Source organism: Zootoca vivipara, chromosome 3, assembly GCF_965207765.1.
Source record: "Zootoca vivipara chromosome 3, rZooViv2.hap1.1, whole genome shotgun sequence".
NCBI lineage: Eukaryota > Metazoa > Chordata > Lepidosauria > Squamata > Lacertidae > Zootoca > Zootoca vivipara.
Window position 1 is genome coordinate 47420864 of NC_142586.1, and position 23891 is coordinate 47444754.

The 23891-nt window shown below is 42.4% G+C and overlaps 2 protein-coding genes across 5 annotated transcripts; one reads left to right on the plus strand and one right to left on the minus strand.

The window, feature by feature from the left end:
- Positions 1–3621: 3621 nt before the first annotated feature.
- Positions 3622–9727, plus strand: MTRES1 (mitochondrial transcription rescue factor 1). 3 transcript variants are annotated; one of them, XM_088667221.1, is made up of 4 exons: positions 3622–3737; positions 5255–5699; positions 6314–6386; positions 7904–9727. In XM_088667221.1, the coding sequence occupies exons 2-4, from the start codon at positions 5263–5265 to the stop codon at positions 8078–8080; spliced, it is 687 nt and encodes a 228-aa protein (XP_088523347.1). In that variant the 5' UTR covers positions 3622–3737; positions 5255–5262; the 3' UTR covers positions 8081–9727. The 3 variants fall into 3 exon arrangements, with proteins under 3 accessions (XP_088523347.1, XP_034965187.2, XP_034965188.2); XM_035109296.3 differs by having other exon boundaries at positions 3622–3715; XM_035109297.3 differs by having other exon boundaries at positions 3622–3711.
- A 1790-nt stretch (positions 9728–11517) lies between these two features.
- Positions 11518–23590, minus strand: BEND3 (BEN domain containing 3). Of its 2 annotated transcripts, XM_035109295.3 has the most exons (4): positions 23362–23590; positions 17788–17840; positions 16638–16852; positions 11518–14762 (listed from the first exon to the last, which is right to left on the minus strand). In XM_035109295.3, the coding sequence occupies exons 2-4, from the start codon at positions 17828–17830 to the stop codon at positions 12537–12539; spliced, it is 2484 nt and encodes an 827-aa protein (XP_034965186.2). In that variant the 5' UTR covers positions 17831–17840; positions 23362–23590; the 3' UTR covers positions 11518–12536. The 2 variants fall into 2 exon arrangements, with proteins under 2 accessions (XP_034965186.2, XP_088523345.1); XM_088667219.1 differs by lacking the exon at positions 16638–16852 and having other exon boundaries at positions 23362–23499.
- Between the last annotated feature and the right edge of the window lie 301 nt (positions 23591–23891).

The following is a 23891-nucleotide window of genomic DNA, read 5'->3' on the forward strand; positions in this document are numbered from 1 at the left end:
TGTTTAATCAAAAAGAAAAACGAATGTGTTCTTACAATGTTAGAATGTAAGTGGTTCGCTGTGACCTCCAGCAAGGTTTGAGAGCTGCTGATCTATTTGATAGATGCCTCTGTGAACATACTGAATGAATTCTGCGATATGCTGAATAAATATGACTTTTAAACTATGATAAAATATACTTTCACTTGAAATTAACACACATTTGCAAGCCATAGACTATGCATGCTTGCTTAGGAATAACCCTCCCTGTGATCAGTCAGCCTAATTCCCTGGAGATTATGTAATGCACTGCAATCCAAATAATATTTCTTGAGCACACAAATGTGGGGAAACCTACATCCCCCCACTGAAAACTAACCATATTAGTCTAGCATATATCTACAGAATTAGGCACTATTAATTAGGTAAAAGAACATCTTCTTTCAAGTAGTAAAGCAATTAATCAGAAACAAAACACACGAGAATACAAAAGTAAGCAAATAATTCAAACTAATTAACATTTGCTGGTGGAATGCATAACTGTCATGGTTAATAAGGATATTAAAAATAACTAGCACTTAATTTGATTGCTATTTCCTTTTTCACTGCATTTGCCACCTGCTTAATGTGAGCTAGATAAGCCCCCAGGGCAACAATCAAAGGCAAGGCATACCAGAAAGATTTTCTGCAGCACTTCTGAAATAGTTTAGCATTTCTCCCCACACATAGAATACTTAATGTATATGATTTTTTCCCTAAAAGCAATGTGGGAGGGAAACTTTATTCAAATGAAGGCATATGAGTAAGGAAAATCAATACTGTAATGTGTTCATCATTTTTCAAGAAAATGGACAGAGCAATCATATTCTAATTTCACCAGTTTAGCTGTGAGGCATACTACTGGTGGAATGTCCATTGTATCGAGTACTCTCTCAGCCCAGGGTGGAAGAGGAAAAATGCACACTCATTGGAAAATCCGAAAATGATGGGAAAATAGGAGGTATGCACACCTCCCACACCAGTAGCCCTGGAAACACCACCAGCCCCACTCTCCTTAGATATGCATAATCTGGTTTTAAAGCTATCCAAGGCCATAACTATCACATCATTTGGAGAAAAAGAAAAATCTCTCTTCACATCCCATCTAATTTTACAGTATTTAAACCTCCATTAAGCAGTGGCAGTGGGGCACCAGGTCCTTTTGGCTCCATATTTACGGAACTCCCTCCCCATATAGGCTACCTCTTGGTTTTTAGGCAGGACCTGAAATTCTGAAGCATGTTCCTCTGTGTGTATATGTATACGTGTCTGGTTTTATTTATTTCAAAGGATCTAAGAATGATGTGGAATGCACAGATTGGTGCCCACAGGCAAGTAGAGAAATAATTAAACAAAAATTCATTCTGAAAGCTATTTGACTATAACAACGAATGTTAAAAATCTACTAAATCTCCACTGCCAGATAATGAAATAGGCAATAAAAATCATTTATGAGTCACGGTGGGGAAATTATTGCTCCTAATTTAATTTTAATGTGAACAGTTTTAATAAACAGGGAATTCAATTTATGTAAGCTTATTTTTGTCATTACGTTGTGGATCAGGATGAAGCCAGGTAGTTGTGCGGCCAATTTCACAATGTCCTGCTCAGAAATTTTTTTAAATACTTGGAACCTGACATTAGCCTATATGACTGTAAAAATGTTTTTATTAAAAAAAGTTTTAAAAGTGGTAGAATTTTTCTTCAGCTTTTTTTTTTTGCAGATGCCCTGGTCTCGCTATGGGATAGTGAGATGAGGAGCAGTGTAGACAATATCACTCTCCAAGTTCCTCTCCAGTGCTTCAGAGTCCGCACTACTCTTTGGTTTACAGAAGAGCTACAGATCATGAAGCAGACTGGGAGATGGCTGGAGCACAGGTGGCAGAAAATACACTCCAAAGCCAACCAAATGCTTGTTAAGTCATTATATAATTCTGCCTACCAAGCAGCAGTGAAGGCAAAAAGAGAGAGAGGGAACTCTTTTGCCACCCCCACTTCATCCTCAAAGAGCCGTTCAGCAGAGTTGTTTCAGGAGATGCTGCCCTTGAACACTGGGCAGCATGCTGTGAACAATTTGCAGGGTACTTTGAGGATAACATAACTCATCTCTACTGAGTGCTACTGGAAGGAATTTTTTTATTTTGTTGCAACCAACAACGGCAGACCAACACGGCTACCTACCTGTAATCAGCTCTGTAGTGTCTTGAATGCCACTATTGCTGCAATTCCAGTTAAGGTGTCCAATGCAATGCCTTCCCACACTATGTAGGATTGATTTATATGGATGTGGTCTGATTATGTGGGCAGGAATCTTGCAGTGATGGGATCTGCTTCTCCTTCTCTTGACTCCTGCCCTCCTGTATGCTGAAAACTGAGTGAGGGGGAAGGAGAGCTGACTGTGGGGGTCTAGGGTGTGTGTGTGGGGGGCAGCTTTACTCAATGGAGTGGGATCTGCTGCCCTTAAAACAGGTGGTATTGAAACTACTCCTAAAGAAACCCAACCTGGTCTTTTTGCTCACTGTCCTGAATTTCTCCATGTGCAGGTATCTACTATTCAGAGGATTAAGGAAATAACTAAGTAGGTGGGAAGAGGAGGCACAACACTCACCTACAGAAACATCATACTGTACACATACAGGCTCCATCTGCACTATACATTTAAACAGCAGCATAGCTCAGCCTTGGAGAGGTGGCAGGCAGATGCAAGCCCCATGCTGCTGTTTCGGGCAGCACAGAGCTTGCAGGTGCCCAAGCCACTGTGTGGAGAGACATGTGGCTTGGGCGCGCAGCAGGCCCTGCAGTAAGTGCCACCCCCTGCAGTGTGGCACCCAGTGCTCCCTCCCCCCCCCAAGCTACGCCTCTGCATTTAAAGCAGTAATTTGTACCAATTTACAACAGCCACTTCCCCCAAAGAATCCTAGGAAGTGTAGCTTATTAGCGGGGCAGAAAGCTGTCAGGAGACCCCCATCCCTCGCCACAGAGCTACAGGTTTCAGAGCGGCTTCCCAATCAATCCCTCTTCCATAGGAACTATGAGAACTGTAGCTCTAAGAGGGGGGATTTGCTGTCACCTCTACTCTGGGCACAAACTGCAGTGTTCCCAGGATCCTTGGGTGGGTGGGCAAGCCGTGACTATTGAAAGGGGGCATGCCACTGATTTCAATGCACAGTGCTGAGGAGGCCACAAAGCCTCTGCTCAGCAACCTCTTGCTGAGAGATGCAGCCTATTGCAACTAAGTCAGGCTCCTTGTTAGAAGCGGTTGCAAAATGGCCGAAAACCAGCAACCTTCCTTGGCTGCCGGTTTACACATGGAGCTGCTGTGCTCCTTAGACCCGCTGCCTGCAGCCCTCGCGTAATCGGGACCCCGGTCAGCCAGACTCCCTTGCGAGCCGTTTTTGTTGTTGTTTTTGTTGTTGTTGTTATGCGGGGGGGGGGCAGCTCCCCGGCCACGAAGCTCCTCAACTGGCTCGCAGGGAAGCGCTTCGACTGGAGTTGTGCGCGGCGGCACAACCCCGCGGCCGAGTCCTCCGAGGCGCTCCTGGCCAGCAGGGGGCGCCGGCTGCGTCCGACCGAGCGTGGCTCCGCCTCCGCTGCTCCTTCGCCACCGAGCTGAGAGGAAGCGGAGGAAAGGACGGGCACGGGCCGAGCACCGACGAGCAGCGGCAGGGCCGGGGCTGCGGGCGCCCGGCGGAGGCAGGTAGCGTGGCGTGCGCGAGCTGGTAGAGAGCCGCTTTTTTTGGGGGGGGTGGCTTGCTGTGGGCTAAGAGAGGCCGGGGTCGGGAGGAGGATCCGAAGCTCCACCGTGCAAACCCCCTATGCACTGGGAAGCCTTAAGTCTCACCTAGTTCTGTGTTGCTGTCGAAGGCTATTTTTTATTTGTACCGCCCCAAAGGGGCGGGTTGCAAGAACCCCACGCGTCCGTTTACTTGGGAGTGAAGGCTCCGTTAGGCGAAGGCTGCAGTCCTGTGCACACTTTCCTGGAAGGAAACCCCCGCTGAAAAATGCGGCACCGTTAATATTTATTTCCGAGTAAACAAGAGGGGTAGAATAGGGCTGGAGGTGTCTGCAATCGTAAGGTTGCTTACCTACTGAACTTACCGGGGCTTGATTTTAAATGATCACCTAGGAATCTGGCTGCAGCACCAATTGTCCACCGGGAAAGTTTCACTAATAGGATTGAAGTGTAGAAGCAATATATGATATTTTATGAATGTCATAGGGGGAAACTCTTTTTTTAAAAAAAAACAAAAAACAAAAAACCCTCCGAGGTTTAACTCCAGTTCCCTTCCCCATCGGAACTTGTTCAACAATCTGGTGATTAGACATGGACTAGGGGTAGATTCCCCCCCCCCTATTTAATGATGTGTTTATGCACAAATGGTTTTGGTTGTACAGATCTAAGAAGTAGTAACTATTGTAGAAGAATCTGTGAAGGAAGAGTATGGCACTATTCTCTTTTGTGTGTTTGTGGTTCACACCTTTTCCAGCGAAAATGAAGTTGTATGGTTCATCTCTTCCACACAACTGGACACCAAGGGTTTATGAGGTGAAGGAGAAAAAAGTGTGTATGGTGGTGGAGAAAAATACAGATTTTTGGTGGAGGAGGGAACACCTTCTGCCAACTTTTTGAGTTTTAATTATTAATTTATACTACAGTATTCTTGGGCTGCTTTTAAAGGCAAAACTCCTCTCAAGGCAGCTTGTAGTAAAATGCAATGAAATACAACTGTACACATAAGACCATCAGAAATAACAATACAACAGTACCAAGCCCCATCCCCTTACTACTTGAAAGTGCTTTTTAAAATAAAAAATGAGGGGTTGATACTCACATATTGATAAAGGTGCCATGGGTGCCAGCACAAAATGTATTTGATGGGCAGCAAAAGAAGAGGTAAGGATCTGGTGAGTGCTGTCATGAAAAAGGCCCTGTTTCTTATTATAAACACAATAATCTGGAGAACTGTAAACCAACTTTGGAAACAGCAGTTGAGAACAAGTGAGTCTTTACGGCTTTGCAGAACATCTGAAGTGACAGTGTCTGTTGGAGTGTAGGTGGCAATGGGTTCCAGAGATACGATGCAGAAAAGGCCCTTTGCCCTTAAGTGCTTGGTATCTTGCAGGTAGTTAGTTATAGGGGAGTGGACATTTCCCCATTGTTTGGCAAAGGTGACCACTGCCTCCAATAAGAAGAGCCAATTCATGGCCAAACTGACTGTTAAATCTTTTGTTCCAGGGTATGCCATGACGGGTTGCAGATTGCCGCTTGGCGCTTTTAGAAATCTAAATGTTTGGCTTGGTCTCTTGGAGAACTCTCCTTATAAACTCTGCACACCCTGGAAGAGGCTTCTTTATTCTGCAAGCCAGCAGCAAGTAACGGCAATTGCCCCAAAACATTTATGTGTTTCTCCTTTAAAACACCAAGTATTTTTAACACCATTGCCCAAAAGTGCACTGAGGATTTCTGTATGTCTCAAAAGCAACAAAAGTTCTCGGAAGAACGCAAAACAAACTGTGCCAGAGGAGTCTGAGGAGGAAGATGAAAACAAAGAGATAAGTGATTCAGAAGATGAGTTTGAGGATGATTCTACTATAGTGAAAGATTACAAAGATCTTGAAAAAGCAGTACAGTCTTTTCGATATGATGTAATAATGAAAGCTGGTCTAGACATTGCAAGAAAGTAAGTATAATAATTTGTAAATAAAATAGATCAAAAGAGATAGCCAATGGTTTTCTTTTATGTTCCTTACTACTAAAGCAAGCTAGTTGTAGATTATCACCTGCCTTTTTCATCAGGAATAAAGACAGTGGAAATTTGTCACTTCTACCATTAAGAAATGCTTTCAGAAATTCCTACCAGGGTAGACTGCCCAGTTAAAATAATAAACAGGACCCTTTGAATTAGCAAATGCAATTTTAATAACAAAAGAAATCTCACTTTAAAACTTACCGAGGAGTCTGCACTTCAAAAATTCCTAACTTGCAGTCCAGTGACCTTGCCTTCAAACCTTAAGCTTTGCTGGCAGTATGATGTACCCAGTATTTAACTTTGGTTTAATATATGAAAGCTTTATTAGACTTAAGAATTACAACATTGATTCTACCTAAGGCCCTGTTCTTGCCTTTTGGACAGACATTGTGCTTCTAAATCTACCATGTTAGAAAATATATGTGCAGAAGTAGCTGAAGGTGTTTTACTAGCTATGTGTATTCTTGGTGGCTTTTTTTAAATGGGAATACTAGCAGTGGTTAATGTATATGTAAGAAAAATTAAGGATTCTTTTCATTTCAAAGCAAAGTGGAAGATGCGTTCTATAATGGTGAACTCAGGCTGAATGGAGAGAAACTATGGAAGAAGAGCAGAGCGGTAAGGTTTTCCAGAAAATAGTTTATGTCTTAAAATGACAAGAGGTTATATGTCAAAAACTCAAATTATCTTTAACTGGCAAATGCTTATCCACATTTTCTCATTCCACACATATTTATATTACTAGAAGAATAGATCCTCATAAAGGGCACACTTGTTGGCAGAATCAGCACCTAGGATAATGGTTGCCACCTGCTGCATCTTCACATAGTTACTAGGAAGTTTAAAACATCAAAAATAGGAACGTCCATGCCTATCCTAGTTGAGTGGATAATTTCAGTAGTTTGTGGATTGCACCCTGTCTTGCCTTGTTTATAGTACTACAGTCAAAGATGAAGAGCCATTGTGAAAACTCTGCCCTCCATTTTATTAGATCAGATTCAGACTGGTGCAGTAGATAGGCCCAAATGGGTCCCAATTCCAGTGGATCCATTGCTGACCCAACTTCATTTCCCAAAGCCCTCTTCTGGGGCCTTTTGCCAGTAACTATTGGCAGTAGCTTCCTAACCCCTCACAATTTGGGTGGGTGCCTCAGGGACTCAGGCCTCAAATGCCTGAAAGGCTGCCTCCTCTACAGACCCTCTTCAGTGTTGACATCGGTAGAGAGGGCCTGCTTGGTAATTCCACAGCCCTCAGAAGCTAAGGATTGGTGGCCTGGGAAAGAGCATTCTTTGGGGCATTCCCTAAGTTGTGGAAATCCCCACAGAGTTCATTATACAGTTTTCATCGTATGCTGTAGACGCACCTCTTTTTCCTGGACTTTAACACTTGAGATGTATATTTCAAAGACAACCCCCTCCCTATTATTATGATTGTAATTTGTTTTGGATTTGGGTTCCTTTTTGCTCTATTTTAAATGATCGCAAGCCACCCAGGAACCTTAGGGCGGGCAGCGGGTAACAAATCAATTTAATAAAAATAATGGTGGCAGAGCCTATTGAAGCCGAGGGATTACATCTGCCTGTTCCTCACTTCCTCTTGCAGCACAGATTGGGGGTTAAGATTGCACTCTAATACTTCAATGATGCCATCAGCTTTTGTGGAACTACAACAACTTGTGCCACCGTAGATTAAGGACATAAAGCCCTGCTGCATCAGGCCAAAGGCACATCTAGTGAAGTATCCTGTTGTCAGTGGTCCACCAGATGCCGATAGGAAGCCCATACCAAAGGCAGGACCTGGGTTCTTCCCACTTCATTTCCCAGCAACTGATACATTCTCTGCCTATCCACCCCACCCCCAGCAGTCCTCTTTGAGATGCCACAAGACTCTTGAGCCATGGTCGCTTGGAAATCTCCATATTGTCCTCACTGCAGAAGCTCACAAGACAGTAGAGAGATGAAGCTGCAGCACTTCCATCATAGCCAATGCTCTGCAGCTCTGTTGGCTGCTTTTCTCCAAGGTCCCGAATGAAAAGTGCAGGGATCAAAATGCCAAGCAAGTTACTCAAAACTTATTTCTGGAGGCAAAATAAAACATGCTGTGTTTGTCTCCCCCACCCCACCCCAAATCTTCAGGTAAAAGTCGGTGATACACTGGACCTGATAATTGGAGAGGACAAAGAAACAGAAAGTGCCGTAGTAATGAGAGTTGTCTTAAAGAAGGCCTCCGACAAGGTCAACGATGAAAAATACAGAGTGGTGTTAAGGCGCTGGAGGAACTTAAAGGTGCCCAAGCAGGATGTATTTAAGTGAACTAGGATTTGCATGTGGCAGAGGTTTCCTTGTGAACAACTGTTGGTTATACAATATATGAATTTTGGTTAAACAAAATTCCTGCATTCTTTTTTAAAGAAAATAATATTTAAATGGGTATGCGATGGCATGATGCCACCTTCCTTACTATGAACATCACTTTGCCCGTGACTTTTTAGTTTGCTGCTTTTGTTCCATACTGAGGGAGAAAGCAATGTTTCTATGAAAAGATAGAACAAAGGAATAAAAGGGAAGGCTAATTTTAAATATTCTCTGCTTTTGTTTAAATGACATGACCCAGAAGCCCAAAACTAAACAACTTGAGTGGGAAGAAAGCCTGGTTTTTCTTTACTCATTGTGTGGTGTGATAACAGTAGCCAGTCAGTCAGGAACCTGGTTTTTCTTTTCTTTTTTTTTAAAAAAATAAGCCCAACCTGGTAGATTAACAATACAGCTTTCCATTTCCATGTGTAATCACTGAGCTGTGGTGCTGATGGTTTATGGTTGCTTTCCTTTTACATATTGTCTGGTGGTACCTTTTGTGAAATGTATTTTAGTATGCTGGCTGCTATGTTTACTAGAGCAGAGTTCCCTTACTCATAGGGGACATGGGTAAGATCAGGTAGGCCTAGTGCTTCCATGGAATGATTTGTCTCAGGAACTCCAGGGTCTATAGGGATTGGCTTAGCAGTGCACTGTGTTATAAAGCCATAGTCATGTACACTGCACATGAAAGCCCCATGCTTGTTCCAGTGAGAGTATGGACATCTTAAACATGTAGATTGCTCCATCACTTCAACCCAAGTAGTGGTTCTGGATGCAGAGCCCCCTACATACAAAGTGATTTCCTCTGCAGATGTATACAGAAGTCTACATGCACACTGGAACACAGCCGAGTCCCTGGATCAGACAGCATAGGTCTACAAATTTTAATGGGCATTAGCTTTGTATCACAAAGTACAGAGATTCTGTTTGCAGGCAACTTATTGTGTCCCATGCATTAATTTGGACATGCAGCTTAGTAAAACACCTGTAGAATTCAGTTTGTTTTCATATCCACTGTAGATTATGGGCTCACCCACACTTACCTTTTGCCCATGCTTTCTAGAAACAGGTTCACACTTTACAAGCAGTTTCCGAGCATTTTTTGTTGTTGGCGGCAGCACTTTCCCCATGAAAAACCACTCTTTAATGCCTAATTGGAATGAATGGCAGTTTGGGTTAGCTGCGGATTGTTGTTTGCTCTGATTCAGCAGGAAAGAGTGTGTCTTTGCATGGAAAGCACTTGGGAAAAGAAAAAGAAGCAGTGCTTTAAAGTGTGGACCTGTGCCTAAAAATACGGCACAAAAGTAAGTCTTGATGAGCCCTTAGCAACCAGATGAGGAAGTGCTAGAGGATAAAGAGAAAATCATGTGAAAATATAATGGTCGCCTTATCTCAAACACTCATGTGATATAGGAAATCAAAGCACATGATGCCACTTTAAAGGTAAGTATTGTATGTCACCCTAAAAATGCTTCCTCCCCCCAAGATTGTTATTTTTGTTAATACAGAATTGTGTCTGCCTTCAAATGTCATTTGTTCCCATGTGAATAAGAAATTCTAGTGTTAAAACTAGCTTAATAAAGTCCTTCAAAATATATGAAACAGTGTAAATGCATTCTTTGTGTCCTTTAAAGATTTATAAGGACTAGTAAGTTCTTGGTTTTCAAAATGATTGGTTTTATAGAGAGGAAGTAGACCTGTTTTCTAAACATGGACAGGGGCACAGATCTATAGCTTTTGGGAGGGAATTCCAAGGCCACAGGAAAAAGAGGGAGGTCTGCCAAAATTGGGTATGATGGGGGCTAAATTGGATCCACTAGGGCCAGAATATAGAGAGTAGTATAACAGCCGAGGGGACCAATCTGGGACCAATAGGAGGGGGGGGGAACCAACCAATTTAGACAAAAGAAGGGAGTAAAAACAGCACCTGTACAGCTTTGGTGCTGCTGGATTGGGTTGTCTCCCCATCCCAGTAACCCTGTAGGATTTATAGTAGTGACATCCCTAATAGTTCAGAGATACACAGTTTTTTTTGTTTTTAGTGTGTATATTTTTGAGTTAACAAATAAGTAATTTTTTCTAACAACACACTATTTTCATGGTTCTTTTTGTAAGCCTTCCCTAACCTAGTACCCTCCATGTTTTGGATAACAACTTCTATAACCCTTGATCATGCTGGCTGGGACTTGCAGAAGTTGTAGTCCAAAACACTGGAAGAGCACCAGATTATGGAAGGCTGCTTTATGTTGTCCAAAGAAGTTGGCATTATTGGGTAGCACAACTACCATAATACCCAAACCCTTCAGCTTGCTAAATAGATATTATTATACAGAGAAATATAGACGTATCAGTTTGCCTTGGGTAAAAGGTTGGCTTGACTCTAATTAGGATGCAGGTAGTATATTCATGGATTATAGTTGTGTTATTTTTGGATGTTGCTAACTCCTAAGAAAAAAGTGACTATTGTCAACTAGTAAACTGTTTCAACAGGGCCTAGCCAGTTCTTGGCATTCAAAAGAAATAAAGAAAAGGGTTCGTAATTGTGGGAGAAATATATTCTTAAAAGCTGCTTTAGTGTATCAAATTTAATTCAGTTGCTACAGTATACATTTTTATTTGGATATATAACAATCTAAATAATCGCACAAAGGTATCAAATGAATGTGCTAAACCAGAAATAACTGGTATTAAATGATCATTGTCACTGCATCAGACAAACATCTGAGTCCAGAGCTCATTGCATAACCAATGTGCACATGGAGTTATTATGTATGCAGTCTGCCCTATTCAAGGAGACAGCAGATCCACAGACAGGGATTAGTTGAACTAAATGCTGGAAAGCTCCATGAGCATTTTAGAAATCCAGTGGGTTTGATCCAGAGGAAGTCACCCATGGTGGTGGTGGTGGTGGTGGTGTTGTTGTTTGGTCGTTTAGTCGTGTCCGACTCTTAATAACCCCATGGACCAAAAGTCCCATTTATTTAAGCAAATGGGACTAAAGTGGTTAACTTCATCTGGATCCAACCTACCCAGTGCCTCTAGATAAGAAAACCCTGATGATTTTATTTATCCCTGTTACGACTGCCAAAGAAAGAGGAAAACAAAAGCCTTGGTGTGATGTAGCCCTCCAGGAAAAGGGAGAAAGTGTTTTCACTGGTGTTTGGGCATACTGAATAGAAGCATACAATCCACTAGTGTTTACCTAAACTCCAGTAAATTCAAAAACAAAGAAAGGAGTTTCAAGTTAATTATTAGTTACAATGATTAAGGAAAAGTTCACAGTCTCCATGATATTGAAATCCTCTGGGTGACACTGTACTTGAAGTTATAAATATAAAATCAACATACAATGAAGAGGGCCCTAGCTATATAGAAGTCCAAACAATCAAATATATAGATACATATAATATTTAATATTTTGAACTTTTCAAAGGCTGCAATCATTTTGCTAACAAAAATAATATGGGCTTAAATGTTTTTGTACATTCCTCAATTCAAGTATTTTTTAAATATAAGTAGTGAGAATAACAGGTAATAGCACCATATTCTACTGATACAGGGCAAGATTCTATTTCACAACCTATGCTTATACCAGTAGCTTTTATACCAAGAAGTCACACTGAAGACAATGGAATAACTTAGATGACTAACAACTGAAGTATTGGTACTATGATCTTAACACATGTTAAATAATGCCATGATCATAATCTTAACTTTTACAACCATTCAGCAACAAAATGGGAAACCTTTAAAGAAAATTGTAATTTTTCTGTTCATTGATTTTGTAGTACTTCACTCTCCCAATATTCAAACTAATACAAGGAGTAGCTGTAATTAGTACAGAAACTGTCTTGATTCTCTACTCTTTTTCAAAGAGTATGGCACTTCAAAAACTACAGCTTTGAAAAATTAAAAAATTAGTTTCCAAATGACTGATTAAAGGTACCTACAGAAACTGTTTTAAAGAGCACGAGACTACTCACTGCTAAAATTAAAAATCAATTAAAATTTTAAAAACTATATAATTTATTTTCACTGATGATTATATTTAAATGAGATTCTGCTGGAATATCTGTAATAATTTATGATTCTTTGCTGTGTTCAGGTAGGTAGTAAGGGCACTATCAGTCTACATACAGGCATCCTGAAATGGAGTTACATCTTTTCCCACAATATGCATTCATTTCAATAGGTTCTTCTAAGTGACATTCCCACTGGATTGTCCTACACCCCTTTTCCCCATCCCCACTGTATTGCCCATTCCCGTATGTGTTAGAGCAACATTTTTCTTATCAGTTGCTCTAATGCTGAGTAAATATTCTGAGTATTAGTCTAAAGCAGTCTGACTGATGTCTTAGTCCGCTTCTAAATAACTTAGTGGTCAACATCTTTGGAAACTAAAAAGATCCCATCACTTCTTTGCTTTCTTGGCTTTTTTCAGTATATCACACTTTTTTCTATTGGGACGCCTGCATCTTTCATCAATGCTTGGTATACATTCATAATGCCACACTTCATCCATTTTCTCAACAGGATAAACAGCTTCAACATAATGACGGATTAGTCTCAGTCTGACAGGATCGAGCTGCTTTTTGTTACAAGCCCCTGAATGGTTGTATTGCAGTCTGAGGTTATCTGAAGTAAACAGCTCTGGAAAAAGTCTTACAAGAAGTCTGGCAGCAAAGTTACCAACTGAAAGGCTCTGCTGTACTATTTCTCTTACTTCCTTGTCAGACAGCAGATACAGAGAAGGCACAGGAAAGTCTGGAGGAGGAACAACAAGTTCCTCAAGTGGTATCTTGCAAAAATCTTTGTTGCTTCTTTCCGGAGGCAATGGCGGTCCTTCGAATTCTTCTTTAAATCTTTCCGGGTTTATTGCATAGGTCAAAAATTCTCTCCTTTCAGGTCCTGGCACATGGACCTTTCGCTGCAGTTGGTATGTGCGTCTTTGCTCTGTATCTCTTCGACGACATCGCTCATCGAGTTTTCCAACAAATTCCAATGTCCATACTCGATCATTCTTAGCTCTCGGATATAGCATTTGCACATAATGTCGAATTAATTTAATCCTAACAGGATCAAGTTGCTTCTTACCCAGTGATCCACTACAATTATATTGCTTCCTTAAGTTTTCATGGGTAAACAGTTCAGGGAATAAATGAACTAGCAACCGAGAAGCAAAATTGCCAATTGACAAACTGCTCTCATATATGTTCTTAAGCTGTTCCTTGCTTAACAGGTAGTCTGGAATAGGGACATCAAAATCAGGAGAAGGGATATCAAGCTTATCAAAGTCTATAGGCACAAGCCAAATCTTTTTTGACCTTCTGCCTGGCCTTTCATATTCAAAATTATCTTCCACTTTTATAATAGACACATCATCAGGCAAACTAGAAGAATCATAGCAATCCTCTCTCATCTGTTCACTCTCACTGTCATCCATATACATGCTTTCAAGTTCATCATTTATTCGCTGAACACAATGCTGCAACCAGGCCTTTCTCTCCTGCATAGCAGGAAAATAAATCTCTGTGTACCTGCGAATTACCTGAAGTCGCTGTGGGTCAAGCTCTTGTTTCCCACATTCTCCATAACAACTGTATCTCTCGGCCAACTTTCTGTGATCAAAGAGTTCTGGAAACAATCTATGTAATAAAAAGACACAAAACTCTCCAGGAGAGGAAGCTTCATCTAAAAATTCATTTATATCCTGAGCATCAAATACCCATTCAGAGGCAATGGAACTACTCCTGTCCATGGGCAGAGCTTCATCCTCCTCCTTATCATCAATAACTTGATCAGTCTCATAAAAACTGGAGGACTGTATGTCTGGCTGACTATTTTCCATGTCTCTCTGTGCCCAAAAGCTACTGAAAAAGTCATTGACCTGAGGCAAACACTCTGCCTGCCAAACTGCAGGATTCTTCACAGAAGGATAACAGACTTCTACATAATTTCGGATGAGCTGTAGATGAAGTGACTCAAGTTTCTTTTTGTTAAGATAGCCACAGGTACTACAGGTCCTGCTTAACTCATCCTCACTGAAGAGCTCTGGAAAAAGCTGTACCAGTAGTCGGCAAGCCAAATCTCCACCTGATGTACTCTGATCCATGATCTGTTTGAGTTCTGAGGCAGTCAGCTGGTACTCAGGTGGTGGCCTGAATTCTGCTACAGCATCTGTGGGGCTGACATGCTTTTTAATTCGACTGACTTCTAGTGATAACAAGTCTACTTTGCTGTGAAGCTGAGTCATGTTGGAATTCAAGGTATTAAGTGTGTAAAACATTTTTTGTATCAAAGAATATATATTTGGGTCGGACTCTGAAGCAACAGGTGTGATAGTACTCGTATCTCTTTTACGTTGCTCATTCAATGTCCGAAGAGTGGAAGGACTGCTAGGATTAACCTTTTCAAACAACTCATAGGAAGTGAACTGCTCCGTTCCTGGCAGATTTTTCTTCTCTGTAATTTTGTGTGAGATTCCATACAGAGGTTTCTTATATGATGGCATGATTGTGTTATTAACGGCTTCTTCTTCACTGAGCCACGTTATGCTAGGATTCTTGCTCTTGTTTAGCTGTTCCACATCTTCCTGAGTAGGTGATCCATCTCTGTGCATCAAGTTCGAAAGAAGGCCCTTTCAACGAACAAATGTAACATTAGTACTCAGATTAGTTACTTATTTATCCTTAATGAATATAAAACATGATTTACTTAATTGTAAACACTAAATTAATTTAACACAATGCTGTCATAGGGTTGGATCCAGGCTATGTTAGTTGCTTCCACCTATACGATGGGTTGGAAAGGGGATGGAGGAGTTGGAGGGGATGGGAAACTTTCCCTGTGTATATATTAGGACCCAAACTTTCATGTCTAGGAGCTGCTAAAATACTCAAATCAATAGCCTTTACTTACATCAGAGTTCTGAAAATATTGCAGCACATGTATGCATAAGGACCCCCTACATCAGATTCACTGGTCTGGATTCCAAGTTTGTTCCTGTCAACAGGAGGGAGGGTCATCTTTCACTGATTCCTCATTCCCTCTGTAGACTCTTATGCCCCCTTTCTGGAACAGTGGAAGACTGCAGGGGGAGTGTGAAATCAAGGGAACTGACTACCCCTTCTGCCAAAGAGATCCTCTGCTACATCTAAAACCTTCAGTCTGTGAAAGGCATAGTTAAGTATTCAACTAACAACGCCCAGACTGAGAACCTTGTGATGCCCAGATTGAGAACCTTTCACAGCCTGCTCACTTTCCACTAGGCACATCTGAAGGAAAAAAACTGTTGTAAGAGAATGTGTGTACTAAATAATCTACAATATTTTCTGATAATGCAAATGGAAGCAATGCCAAAAGAGCTGTAGCCTATAAAGTGTTGACATTTGGAAGAGATCACAAAAGAAAACATTTCAGGCACTATTTTATACCAGTAGTTCACATTATTTGGGTGTCTTCATTAATTCATTATAAGATGGATATTTCGCAAACATATTTTGCTTTGCAGCAGCAACAGCAACATAAATTTCAATACTAGAATTTAAAAAATGAAAGAATTTACACTTTAAAAATCAGAAATATTTTTTCACAGCTTGCTGTAGAAATATTAATTAGTAAAAGGTAAAATATACATATTCAAATACTATCAAGGCAATTAGGCAAGAATTGAGTACTCCATCTTAAAAACATGAAAACCTCAGCTTTGAGTTATAATCTTACTTTGTAAAGCCACCTTGTGAGGGCTTGGCCCTAAAAGGCAAAATAGAAATAACTTAAACCCTAAGTGTGCCATCTATGGAATGGAAGAGTTATTTTAGTTCACATAAGGTTTCTGGTGGAAGGGGAGCCAATTTTCCCTCAATCGCCCCCCCCCCCCGGGCTCCCTGCCACACTGTTCTAGAAGGCTCTCCAACTCTCCAGAGCAGATTCTTGGGGAACAGAAGGGGCTACAAACGGAGGGAATCAATGAAAGTACAAAATATCACCTGGGGAAAAGCTCAGAAATAGCTGTTTGGGTTCTGGCTTAACCTTGCTGGACTGAAGTGCAAATGTTTATGTAGACTATTTTAGATGAAATCCAGACAAGAAACCATATTCATCAGTAGCAAGGGGGGAAAAATGAAATTGGTTGCGACATCTTAAATAACTGGTTTAATAAGCCATGAGTTTTTACATGCAATGTCAATTTCATCATGTCCTCAGCTGACTTCACACATCTGTTGAATTTTGCTCTTTAAAAAACAGCTGCCGCCACCTTGTTCCTCAGAAAATCTATTGATCTCTAGGGTGCATGTTTTCTCTTTGTTTGTTGGTTTTTGGCTAAATAGTGTGCTTCTTTGCTTTGTGGCAGCCTACAATTTCCCAAAAATAAAACACCCAAATGAGTATTTAATATTTTGGAACAAAGATTAACTGGTTTGACTAAATTCATTTAACTGCTTGTCAATCTGAAATGGTTAACTACAAGTCTAAGCAAGATGTGGTTAATATCCATATGTAAAGGAATCACCTCTTGTGTAAGGCCTCTTTTTTTCAGACTTGGTAGAATTTCTTGGTGGCTTCCTGAACTATCACAACCAAACAAGGTCCGTTTTCGTTTATTGGTGTCTTGCAGAGAAGTCACTAAACCATCCAGCGTGTTTTTTTCAGGTCTTGATATTACGGAGCAGTCTAGGACTTCATCTTCTTTGTCTGTTTCTACTTTCATAATATTTTTGATAATAACTGATGAAAGAGAAAAATAGTACCAACTGGTCATTGACTGGATCTAAATTATATATAGGTAGCTATTCTGGAGTTTCATCCCATTCTGCCCCATTTTTCATGAGGTAATCAAAATGGTCTCCTGCTGGGATGAGTCATTGTGCCATCCTACCAAAGATAATGGAATTCAACAATCTAAAGCTCAGCAATGGGCTACCTCTGGTCCATGGGTCAAATTAGTCCCAGTGGGGTCCTAATTTGACACATGAGGCCATTTCCTCCAAACTACATTGATCTGTCCCACACTTGACTCATATATGACATCAGAGGTGGGGCAGGTAAAGACATGGCTGCAAAGGAACATTTGGGAACCTCTAAGGTGCTCTCCTGATTATTTCTTGCCACATGAGGCTGGGATTATTGTTTTCAGGGACTGCCTGCATTAAGGAGTTCCTCACTGGTAACTCCATAGTGCAGCTGGTCTTTGCCCAAAACAAGGGTTGCTGTAAGCACTAAATGGAACTTATAGCAAGCTACACAGGGAAAACCTTCCTTAGCCTACAGGGTTTGAAATGGGGAAATTGCTTCATCAACACCATGATGACATAAAGTGATTGACGCCCACCAACTTGTCAGTGTGGCCGTGAGGGTTGGTGTGGCAGATCCAGTTCCCCACCTCTACTATAGCTTAAAGGTCACCCCACCTTCTCTTGTTATTAAACACAGTAACCCTAGTTTCACTGCATTCGGAATGTAAGAGCTTCACCGGAATTAAAGGTTAAAGAACAAGCCAGAGAAGTGGACAAAAACAGGCAGAAGGAAATTAGTGGAAAGCAAGGTGTGATAAGATTATTTCATTTGTTACAGTATTTGTTATAAAAATGTAATTTTGGTATGGACTATATTCAAAAGCATTTTAATCTAATGAGAAAGTAGATTAAAAGGCATAACATTACCTTCAGCATTTTCTTCATCATCAAATAATTCATCTGAATTCATATTCCGTACTCTAAAATAAAAGAGATAAAGAAATAAGTAAAAAGCCTATACAGCTTAGAAGAGACATGTCATAAGTGTAAGTATGAAATGAAGCTTTAAATATAATGGCAATAACTTAGCAAAGTAAGTAATTAAATTACTAATAATAATTACTAAATTGATGAACAAAATAAAACATTCTTTATTAAGGCAATTTATGGCACACTTTTAATTAAAAAATCAAATCAGAGTCATTAGATTGTTATTGGATTCTATGAACAATGTTGGCTTCTAAAGTAGCTGTTTTCTTTGAAGAGCACACCAAATGGGTTAACACCAACAGCAGAAACTAACAAAACATCAAATAGCTGCTGGAGACCATTTAATGCAAGTGGTTTAAATTCCAACTCATTTTGAGCAATTAGCTCTTCATTAGGGAAATGTCAGAAAAAGGACTAGCTCATACCTATTTCAATTATTTATGTGACTAACTCTGGAAAGAGTCACTAGCCTTCTAACCCCAACACTGTAGGCTCCTTTTAGAGCTACTCATTTTAATTGCAACAGATGCAAGTACCCCAATGAAGAGGTAATTGCAAGAAACACATTAGGATTAATGTCACTTTGATTAATACACTTGTCTCCTGAATTGTTTCTCTCTCAAAAGGTAAAATAAAAAAATTCCTTCAGTAGCACCTTAAAGACCAACTAAGTTTTTATTTTGGTATGAGCTTTTGTGTTGGTCTTTAAGGTGCTACTGAAGGAATTTTTTTATTTTACTTCGACCCAGACCAACACGGCTACCTACCTGTATCTCAAAAGGTAGATCTTGAAATAAAAAATGTCTGCTCAACAGCCAACTGGCAATATCAGATTTTCCCTGTGACATCATAAACCCCTAACTGCGAGGCCTTCTATTCATAAACATGAAGAGATAGTGACAGCATCCATGTGTGTTTGAAGTATTGTGTTATCTCCACAGTAAGGACCAGCAGGACATAACTGGCCACATGGTACGCCTGAGGTGGTGTGGTGGTGGGTGGGTAACAGCAAGGACTGTATTCTCCAATTGTGTGTTATGCTACACCCCACCAGCCATACTATACCATGCTCCCATGGCAGCTATTTCGGTACTGTTTCCCACAGCATGGTCTCAGTGCCCAGTGGTCCAAAAACCTGATCTACACTTTCTTTCCCAACAGAAACAGAGACCTTTTTATTTTTCTATTCATAGAAGTAACCCAATGGGAATGTGTGATGTTCATGTGAGCTCATATATATGGCCAGTCTCTTTCTTCCTTTCCCCTCTTAAGTTGGCTTTTTTGTGTTCCAACAGAACAGGCACAAGAAGCAGTGAGATCCAGACTGTGACCAGTCAACCCCATCCTGGCTTCTTTCTTTATACAGTATTCTGACTTAAAAGTGGGAGTGCAGGTGAGATATGCAAGAAGTAGGGTTTAGAACTGTGCTATATCCATGGTGCACTTGTGGCAGTTACTACCTACCGTACTTAGGTTATTACCCCACTCTTTCCTCTTACGGTATTAGTGGGTGGCATAGAGAAGCAGCACCACTCACCTAGCCTCCCTCTGGCTAAGTCGCTGCTGCATACCAGGATGGAGAGGGGCAGCAGCACAACAGCAATGAGGTCATGCTAGTACAGATGTGTTGGCAGAACCAATCTAGTGCTCCTGCTAGCATGTTTTCACAACCTCGCCACCTATCTGTTCCAGAGTGAGGCCAGGTCAGCATCATAGTCCCACTACTGTCTTATAAAGTTAGGTGGCTTTCAGCTTGATCCTATTCACGGCTGCTCAGAAGGTTGCCCCACTGAATTCAATGGATCTCACGCCCCACATTAAGTTGAAATTCCCTCCAGAGGGCCGTCTTGTTTACACAGTAAAAGCATATGCAGTTCTGCATTAGTGTCTGGCCACTCAGAAGGACAAATTCTACTAGGGCAAACAGAGACCGGTCCAAATCTATTACTGAGATTTATTGAGAAATTCAATTCCTTGTTTTCTAACCTCCATATCACACAATAAATTGTGGCTGTAGTAGCAGATTTGTCAAGGTGGGGGTGTACTTCTACATAGACAACCTTTACATGTGTCCTTTTTTTTAACTGCAAGAACAGTTCTGACCTGGATATTTAAAGATCAACGAGATTATATACTGTAATGTATGTTTACCATTTAAATACACATTCAATCTGAATATCATGCTAGGAAACTAGACAAAAATATGAGATTTTGTAATCTATATTTTATTATCACGATATATGAGACTCACAGTCAGTTGGGTGCCTCTATATCCAATAAGAGTAATTGCACAAACCAACTTACCATTATAATCTAACTATGTGAGGTGTAGCCTTAAAATGGCCATGGATCCTTCCCTGACTTCTGCCTGCCAAAGACAATTGTCAGCACTGTCACATTGTTGCCTTACTGCAGGATTACAATGCAACAGTAACTGCCCAAATTATTTGTAAGAGTTTAGATACTTTGCGGGAAAAGGTTTTCCTTTTTAATACGTAGCAAAATAAGAGGCAATGTGATCTAGCAGATAGTAAAATACTGAAAATAAAAAAAATTCCTTCCAGTAGCACCTTAGAGACCAACTAAGTTTGTCATAGGTATGAGCTTTCATGTACATGCACACTTCTTCAGTAAAATACTGATTTAGGAAAGCATTGAAGATACACCACTGCCACAAACTCATGCAGTTTTTGCAAATCCTAGCCTAGCTTTACATTATATATGGGAATTAGGTTGCCCTAACTTACAGGACAGTAGCATCTTTTGCTTTATAAATGATCAGCAAAATACGAAGTATGTGAGCTCAACATTGTAAAGTGTGTGTTAATTTGGATTTACGATATGGTTGTAACAACATTAAGACTGACACCATCAGATAGTTGCTGGTGGGTGAGCCCAACAGGATTGACCAGGTACTGTAGTGGCAACTGATATTAAACCAAACCCTCTCTGATGTGCTGCCCAGAAGATGAAGGCAAAAAGACAGAGATGGTAACTACTCCTGTAAGCAGCAACCACTCCTACTTTGCTTCCCTGCATGTTCTCTTTCTCTGAGCAGCATGGTGATGTGATGCAACAAACCCAATCCACACAGCAGTGCTCCAAAGAGCCCTGTCTCTACCTGTGACCACTGCCTGGCCAGCCTATACTGTAGCTAAATAAAAAAATTCCTTCAGTAGCACCTTAAAGACCAACTAAGTTTATATTTTGGTATGAGCTTTCGTGTGCATGCACACTTCTTCAGATACACTAGAAACAGAAGTGTCAGACCCTATATATATACAGAGGGTGGTGGGGGTGGGTGGGAATGGGAGATGGGCTGATGGGAGTGGTAAACCTGTAGATGGGTGTTAATGGCTGCTGATGGCAGCAATTAGTCCTGGGCTGAGGTGCTAAAGAAAGCTTGATCATGCATAATGAGATAAGAATCCGATATCTCTATTCATCCCAGGTGCTTCCATGGTTTTAAGCTTGGTAATGATTTCCAATTCAGCAACTTCCCTTTCCAGTCTGTTCCTGCAATTTCTCTGTAATAAAACAGCTGCTTTGAGATCTTGTATAGAATGTCCTGGGAGATTGAAGTGTTCTCCTACTGGTTTTTCAGTCTTATGGTTCCTGATGTCAGATTTATGTCCATTTATCCTTTGGCGTAGGGTTTGGCCTGTTTGTCCAATATAGAGAGCTGAAGGGCACCGTTGGCATTTGATGGCATACACAATGTTAGAATATAGAGAGCTGCCCTTCAGCTCTCTATATTGGACAAACAGGCCAAACCCTACGCCAAAGGATAAATGGACATAAATCTGACATCAGGAACCATAAGACTGAAAAACCAGTAGGAGAACACTTCAATCTCCCAGGACATTCTATACAAGATCTCAAAGCAGCTGTTTTATTACAGAGAAATTTCAGGAACAGACTGGAAAGGGAAGTTGCTGAATTGGAAATCATTACCAAGCTTAAAACCATGGAAGCACCTGGGATGAATAGAGATATCGGATTCTTATCTCATTATGCATGATCAAGCTTTCTTTAGCACCTCAGCCCAGGACTAATTGCTGCCATCAGCAGCCATTAACACCCATCTACAGGTTTACCACTCCCATCAGCCCATCTCCCATTCCCACCCACCCCCACCACCCTCTGTATATATATAGGGTCTGACACTTCTGTTTCTAGTGTATCTGAAGAAGTGTGCATGCACACGAAAGCTCATACCAAAATATAAACTTAGTTGGTCTTCAAGGTGCTACTGAAGGAATTTTTTTATTTTGCTTCGACTCAGACCAACACGGCTACCTACCTGTAACTATACTGTAGCTGTAAGCCACTTCCTTGCACACACTTTCTCTCTGGGTAGCATCAGCCAAGGACGACCATTCCCTACTATGACTCCACCCAGAGAGAACAAATATGTGGCTGGCAAGCGTAGCTTGCTCCCCTGCCCCTTAGATGAAAGCAGGAGGACAGGGCTGTTGCTGGGCGCCTTCCTCTCGACACTCCAGAACTTTCCCCCAAGAGCAGGATGAGTATTCTGCTTGCAAGAAGGACTTTGTATTTGGATGTTGCCTGAAGAAGAGAACTACGAGCTCCTCCCTAACAACCCAGGGCAGCGGCAGGAGGAAGGTGTTGCCATTCCTGCAGAAGCCATGCCTGGAAACTGGCCAATAAGACCAGGATCGCACCAGGCGCGCGGGAACTCACAACTCCCCTCCCGGCTTTGAAATGCGCGAGGCAGCGCTCTGGAGTCGCGGGGTCACGTGGGCACCCCCTTCCCCAGATAGAATGGAAGAAGGCGGGGGGGGGGAGGCCGATTCACTCATCGCCCCCCACCACCCCCGCCTCCCTTTGCTTCGCCAGCTTTAGCGCGGAGCGGAGCCCAGATTCCACTGAGGGAAGGGCAGGCGGCAGCGGGCACTGGGAGGATAGGCCTCACGGCTCGTCGCGGAAGCCGATTCCGTTGCCGAGCAGGGAGCAAGGTTTCCAGGCAACAGGAGCTGGCGGTGTGTGTGCGCCGCGTCGAGAAGCAGCTGGGGAAAGGGGAGAGCCGGCTTGCGAGGCTACCCGCTCACCGAAGCGCTTCTTGGGCCAACCCTCTTTTTGGTAGCGTGCCCCGCGGGCGGCTTGCGACTGCAGCTTCCGGAATGCTTCCACCCCCCACCCCCCCTGTCCCCGCGCCTTCGCCGCCGCCGCCGTTCTCGAGAGCTGGTCTATGTGGCAGCTGGAAACGGGGGGCAGAATATAACATCCAACTCCCCCTCCCCCACTGGAGATGGAGGCGCCCGCGTTGCCTGGCCGTTCTCCCGCGCGAGGAACACAGATACAGTATAGGCTCCGAGGGGGAGGGGGGCGGGGAGGCTGAGGAAGGACCGTGTTCCTTCTCCGAGGCCGAAGTAGAACTGTGGGGAGGGAGTTGGCCAACACACGCGCGCGCGCGCACACACACCTGGGAGGGGGGGAGATTGGGGGGAACTGGTTTTCCTATCTAGAGAAAGTTGGGAAGGGGCTTACCTGGGTCCTTCTTAGGCACTGTGGGGAAAAGAGGGTGAGGGCCCCCCTTGGTCTTGGGTGGGTGTTTTATAAGAGCGGTCGTGGCTGGCTCCCGTGTCTTCCCCTCCCACTTAGCTCTTTGTGTATGTGCGTGTGTGTGTGTCCGTGTGCGAGAGAGAGAGAGGGGGTCCGCGCGCTGCGCTCTCGCGTGACGTGACGGGACCGTGTGTCATTTCCGCACAAGGACACTGAGCCCCGAGGAGCTGCTGCTGCGGCCACCCGGGACAGAGAATGTGCATGCGGGTGGGGGCGGGGAGGAAGAGGAGGTGGGGGAAGGCGGACTGATTAAGTCGGGGCACCACAGCTCGCGCGCGAGACAGAGAAGGCGGCGGCCCTCTTCGTTCCACACGCGTACTACGCATACCCCTCCTCCCCCCGCGCGCTTCTCAGCCCCGCCCCCTTTCCCCCGTGGCTGTGCCTGGTGGAAGGAGCAGTTAGTTGCAGTCGGGTCACTCTCGCGCTCCTTCCCTTTGCCCGCCCTCCCGCCGCTA